Genomic DNA, 6,569 nt, shown 5'->3' with positions numbered 1-6,569 from the left:
AACTTGATGAGTTTGGCAGCTTGGGCCAGATGTGCATCTTTTTTGTAGGATATCCATATACAGTTCAGTTAACTTTAGCAACAGTTGCTGTGAATGTACTGCTGTTGTTGTTGTTGTTATTGCAATCCATATAGGAAACACTGCTGCCATTTGTGCTGCTCTGGTTTGTTGTTTCTGTTTTTACCTTTTGCCATAATCGTTGTTGTTGCAGTGCTGGTGGTGGTGAAGATGACATCACTTTTGTTTGATGCCTGTGATACTGCTGCTTTCAATGGTGTGGAAGTCAATTTCATAGTTGGAGTTAAAATTCCGGCGTTGCACTGTCATTCTTGCCACTGCAGTTAACCTCATAGTAGTATGGTCTACTACACTTTGGACTTGGTGAGTGTCCATCTCACCTTCCATTTGACAGTTGAAGGTGGAGGACATGATGTGTATTACAACTCTCAATCAGAACTACCTCTGACTTCCTCCCACCCACCGTCACTGGACATTGCCATGTTTGTTTTTGAAATTATTTTTTCTTCAAAACAAAATGAAAATTTTTTTCAAATCTGATCCACCAAAGGGACACTCACAAACAAACCAACCAGGTCTATGTAATACTGGTGGCTTCAACACGCATTTTCTAACACAAACGATTAACTTTTGGAGATACAAATAAACAGAAACTTACAAGCAATACAACAAATGTCCAGCCAGTATGAATAATAATAATAATAATATAAATCAAAATTATAAATTATTTTTTTTTAGTTTTATTCCTTATTTTTTGCCTTTCTGTTTCCTCTTTTTTTCTATTCTTCCAGCAGCTTGTTTACTTAACTTCACAATATGAAACTTCTTTGCTTCATTTGAAATGGCCACGGATGATACTTCATTTTCAATGTTGGTCTTGATCTCTTTTTCCAGAAACTAGAATAGAAATATAATTATTGTTTAATTGATAGTTCTTGACATTTTTTCATCCAAACTGGCCAGATCCAGCTTCTTATGCTTACCCTACATCATTCCAAAAATAAAGTTACATCATGAAAATCTCAGTACCATGAAAATGCATAATTTAAAAAACAAAAAAAATGTGAATAAATAAGCATTATATTTGACAATCTAAATGCAAAACAGTTAACCCTTTAGTGTTTAAACCGGCCACATCCGGCCCAAAATTCTCTACATGTTTTATATTTGAACTGGCCATATCTAGCCTCTCACACCTAACCTACATTGACATTCTAAAAATAACCAATCACATCATTGAAACCTCAAAGCTATAAGATAATGCATGATTAATTCAAAACAATTTGAGCGAAAAAGTATTACAGTTAACAGAATAATCTGAACACTAAAGGGTTAAATTCATATATATATATATAGGAATACCAAAAATGGGACAAGAACACAAAACATGCAGACAGAGGATACAAAAAAGGGACAACGAAACATCCAGAGATGATACATAAAAGGACGGGTCATTCGGAGTTTTCTTTCTTCAGTCGAGTTCCAGATTTTGTTTGCAAATCTAGTCAGCCCCAAGGAAAAACTAAGCTAAGAGCAGTAGATTCCTTGGAAGAAAGCAACAAATGTATATGAAAACAAGGACGAAAAAAAAAGAGAAATAGTACAAAAATACAAATAAGGACATTAATAACAGGTGTCTTTTGACTAAGGACGTATTAAATTAAGCTGGCGACACACACAAACACATATATATACACTTACATACATACACACAGGTATGTTGGTGCAAACAAGAAATATAGTATATGTAAATTTTAGTAGTTTGGTAAGTGTCAACACACAAGTCTTGGACCTTGAGTCACTCTGTTACTTCTGCTAAATGTTCATAAAATATATATTTACATACACATATTTCTTCTACAAGAAAACCTTTTGACTGCAATCATCATCATCAATGTTTAACATGTGCTTTCCATTTGACAGCAGCACAAAAATTTATCCACTCAAAAAACTTCTCGTATGTAAAATTCTTTATATATAACATATGTAAAATCCTATATGTATGACAGATTAAACCATGTGAATATATACACCAGTATGTCTTCAGTAAAATTATAAAAAAAAACCTTGGTTATATGAAAACATTTTTCATGTGCGTGAGCATATATATATATATATAAAATGCAAAATGGGACAAGAACACAAAACATCCAGATAGACGATACAAAATAAACAAGGACGGGTCATTTGAAGTTTTCTATCCTCAGTCAAGAACCGGATCATCCTCGCAATTTCGGCTGATTAATCTTGAGATTGCTTCAATCCGGCCAGCCCCAAGGAAAAACTAAGCTAAGAGCATTAGATTCTTTGGAAGAAAGCATTGAATGTATATGAAAACAAGGACGGAAAAACAGACAATGTTACACGAATATAAATACAATTCTTCTGTCCATCTGCTTCTACAACTCTCTCTCTCTTGTTCCTCTTTTTCTCTCTCTTCTCATGCGACCAATAGGCTAGACTGCTAGCCTTCTTTTTGCGTCTGACTGTGGTCACTGCCACATTGATATTCTTCCCTGTGTTTGTGAAAGTTTTGTATCTCTGACGTAAGGCTTCATTTCCACACACGCCAACTGAATTCAATTCGTCTCCAGTCAAAAGACACCTGTTGTTATGTCCTGTTATTATTATTGTATTTATATTCGTGTAACATCGTCTGTTTTTCCGTCCTTGTTTCCTTTAAGAGTTTTGGCAACTTCATTGAGCAGGTCAAGCAACTACATAGATAAATGGTTTTCAATCCTTTTGTGCCATCTGATTCATGTTTTACTCAAGTGGACCCCCACAAACCATTCAATGTTTAAATAAAATCCCGTTATATTTTCATAATTAAATATTAGTAATTGTATGAAAAAAAAAAAAATTGTTAAAACACTTTACAAGTATAACCAATTTATTATTGCTAATAAATTTTAACAACAAAATATTATTATGGATCCCCAAGGGTCCAAATAAAATGAAAAATAAAAGATAAATCATAAAATGTCATCAAATGAATCGAAACAAAACTCACCAGCTTCAATTTTTCATTCTCTTTAACCTTTGCATTTTTTGGTTGAATATATCGTCCTGCAAAGAAGTAAATTTTAAAAAAAATATAGTATTTCCTCAATGAAGGATAAAAAAATCATTAGCATAAGCGCAGAAGTGGCTGTGTGGTAAGTAGCTTGCTTACCAGCTACATGGTTTCGGGTTCAGTCCCACTGCGTGGCACCTTGGTCAAGTGTCTTCTACTATAACCTAGGGCCGACTAAAGTCTTGTGAGTGGATTTGTTAGACGGAAACTGAAAGAAGCCCGTCGTATATATATATATATATTTGAGTGTATGTTTGTGTGTCTGTGTTTGTCCCCCTAGCATTGCTTGACAACCGATGCTGGTGTGTTTATGTCCCCGTCACTTAGCGGTTCGGCAAAAGAGACCGATACAATAAGTACTGGGCTTACAAAGAATAAGACCCGGGGTCGAGTTGCTCGACAAAAGGCGGTGCTCCAGCATGACCGCAGTCAACTGACGGAAACAAGTAAAAGAGTATAAGTTCAGGTGGGAATGTACGGTTAGAGAATTGCTTTGTAACCAAATAGTTCTGGGTTCAATCCAACTCCATGGCACCTGGGGCAGGCTCCTTGCCGACCAAACCTTGTGAGTGCATTTGACGGATGGGAACTGAAAGAAGCCCGTTGTGTATTATCTGCCAAGTCCACCCATTCATGGCACCCGGATGCCATGCAGTGGGACCAAACCCGAGACTATGTTGGGAAGCAATCTTCTTAACAAAAGGCTTTTGAAGAAAACCACTCAACTTCTCTATCATTTGAAATTTTCAGAAAAAAAAATTGCGAATTTTTGTATTTTACACACATAAACTCACAAGACTGCGAAAAAACAAAAATTCCGGTTAATGTTTACATCTTGAGGAAATGAAAATCCAGAAAATACACTGGAATGGTCAAAATGTAAACATTAACCAAACTTCCTTTAATTTTTCGAATTAGAAAAAATTTGGTTAATTTTTTCGAACTTTAGAAGAATTTGGGGTTAATATAGGGCGTAACAAATATCAGAAAATCAAAAAAAAAATGTGTGTGTAATAGGTGTAAAACAACTTCCTATGAACGAATATGAAAAAAAAAATTCGCGCACGCGAAAGGGGGGTGGGGGAGAGGCCTCGGAAAATTCACATCGGGAAGTTCCGAAAGCGTCTGAGGGGCTGACCCGGGCACCAAAACAAAAAAAAAAATAGTGTAATATGTGTAAAACAACTTGCTCTAACGAATATGACAAAAAAAATGCGCTCTCGCGAAAGAGGGGTGGGGGAGAGGCCTCGGAATATTATATCGGGAATTTCCGAAAGCGTCTGAACCGGGCACAAAAACAAAAACAAAAACAGCGTAATAGGTGTAAAACAACTTGCTCAAAACGACTATCATGAAAAAAATGCGCGCTCGCGAAAGGGGGGTGGGGGAGAGGCTTCGGAAATTTCACATCTTCAGTCCACGGCCTTTAAACTAAGAAAAAATAGTGTAATTGGTGTAAAACTACTTGTTCTAAACGAGTATCAAGAACACACACTCACACATGAATCATAAACTCCGTATTTCGCAAAAAAAAATAATAAAGAGGGTTTTTTTTGTTAACGGGTGAAGATGTTTATATTTTTTGTTAACGGGTGAAGATGTTTATATTAACCTAAATGGGTTAAAGAATAAAACGTTTTGAATGGTACAATGCACTATAATACAAACAAATGGGCTATATACCTGTTGTAATTGTGTGCTTACGAGCAGAAAGACATTGAAAAACCTCAAAACGTCAGACACAAACGAGGAGGGCCTGTGGTGGACATGAGATGTGTTAAAAATAACAGCTATATGATACCCCTTAAATCACGCAGATTTTATTTTAAACTTTGGTTTTTGCATAAGTGAATGAATTTCGCTGTGAAGAATACAAATACGCAAAAATTTTCTGAAAATTCCAAAACATAATTAAGGGTTGTGCGTAAAGCAGAATTCCGTCTCTTATGTTCCCAACATAACCACCACCACCAAAATATATATTTCTTTACTACCCTCAAGGGGCTAAACACAGAGAGGACAAACAAGGACAGACAAACGGATTAAGTCGATTATATCGACTCCAGTGTGTAACTGGTACTTAATTTATCGACCCCGAAAGGATGAAAGGCGAAGTCGACCTCGGCGGAATTTGAACTCAGAACGTAACTGCAGATAAAATACGGCTACGCCACCAAAATATACCCGATAAAATCTTAACTATCTCTAACTTATATTTAAGGTTCGGTTACTAAGAGGGGGGAAAAAAGGGGCGGAATAAATGTTAAATTCAATTATAAAGCAATAATAAATCTCAGAAGATTGTATTTGTACACAAAATACATTTTCAGTAAATTTTACAAAATTTAAAGACAACCAAAATGTTCAGAATATTTCTTCTACCTCTCTGCTTTTTCATGGACTGTTTCCTCACTCCGTGTTTTTGCTTATTCTTCATGTTGGGGACTTTTAGTTTACTTTTCAAGGAACCTTGAGCCATTGTTGACAACACGTGCTTGAGGTGTTTGCAGGAAGCAATTTATAATACTGAATTGAGAACTTTAGTTTCGTAACAGATGTAGTCTTGTAGTTTCGTAAATTGTTCTTCGAATATTATTACTTAAGACAAGTAATCTATCGAATCTCTTCGGTTTGAACGGCAGTTTTTTTCTAGCGGTGTCATATGAAATTGTCACCCATAATTATGACCCTAGTATCGATCTATTGCATTTCAATCTGTTTTAAGGTTAGGGTTAGGGGTGGAGGGAAAGGGTATCTTTTTTTCTTCAGAAATGTAAATAAACCCAATCTGTTTCTTAAACGAGGGACATATTCATACGGCACAGAATGTTTTTTACCTCAATAGATGTCAGTGATTGGTTGAAATTGCAGAAATTGAAGAAAAAACAACAAATATCCTACAAACTATAGAATTTTCTCAATAAAGCCAAAAGAAAAAGAGGATCTTTTCGGTTTGAACGGCAGTTTTTTCTAGCGGTGTCATGAAATTGTCACCCATAATTACGACCCTAGTATCGATCTATTGCATTTCAATCTGTTTTAGGGTTAGGGTTAGGGGTGGGGGAAGGGTATCTTTTTTTTTTTCTTCAGAAATGTAAATAAACCTAATCTGTTTCTTAAACGAGGGACATATTCATACGGCACAGAATGTTTTTTTTTTACCCCAATAGATGTCAGTGATTGGTTGAAATTGAAGAAAAAACAACAAATATCTTACAAACTATAGAATTTTCTCAATAAAGCCAAGAGAAAAAGATGTTTTGTAAACACATTCTACCAGTATACGAAGTTTAAAAGTGTTTAGTTACCTAGAAATTGTTACAAACTGCCGTTCAAACCGAAAAGATCCCATCTATCTATGTGTATGCGCGCGCATGTGTGTGTACATATATATATATATATATATATATATATATACCTGAGTAAACACATAAATGTGAAACAAGGTGGAAAAAAAAAGAGTACTCAAATACCA

The 6,569-nt window shown here is 35.4% G+C and overlaps 1 protein-coding gene across 1 annotated transcript; it reads right to left on the bottom strand.

Moving 5' to 3' along the window:
- Positions 1-729: 729 nt before the first annotated feature.
- On the bottom strand, positions 730-5,636 carry LOC115222657. The gene is made up of 3 exons (XM_029792976.2): positions 5,477-5,636; positions 3,032-3,087; positions 730-915 (listed from the first exon to the last, which is right to left on the bottom strand). Exons 1-3 carry the CDS (start codon positions 5,571-5,573, stop codon positions 766-768), a joined length of 303 nt encoding a protein of 100 aa, XP_029648836.1. The 5' UTR covers positions 5,574-5,636; the 3' UTR covers positions 730-765.
- Between the last annotated feature and the right edge of the window lie 933 nt (positions 5,637-6,569).

The sequence above is a fragment of the Octopus sinensis genome, linkage group LG20, assembly GCF_006345805.1.
Source record: "Octopus sinensis linkage group LG20, ASM634580v1, whole genome shotgun sequence".
Taxonomy (NCBI): domain Eukaryota; kingdom Metazoa; phylum Mollusca; class Cephalopoda; order Octopoda; family Octopodidae; genus Octopus; species Octopus sinensis.
Note: the sequence above shows the minus strand (reverse complement) of the source record. Positions and strands in the feature narration are given on the sequence as shown.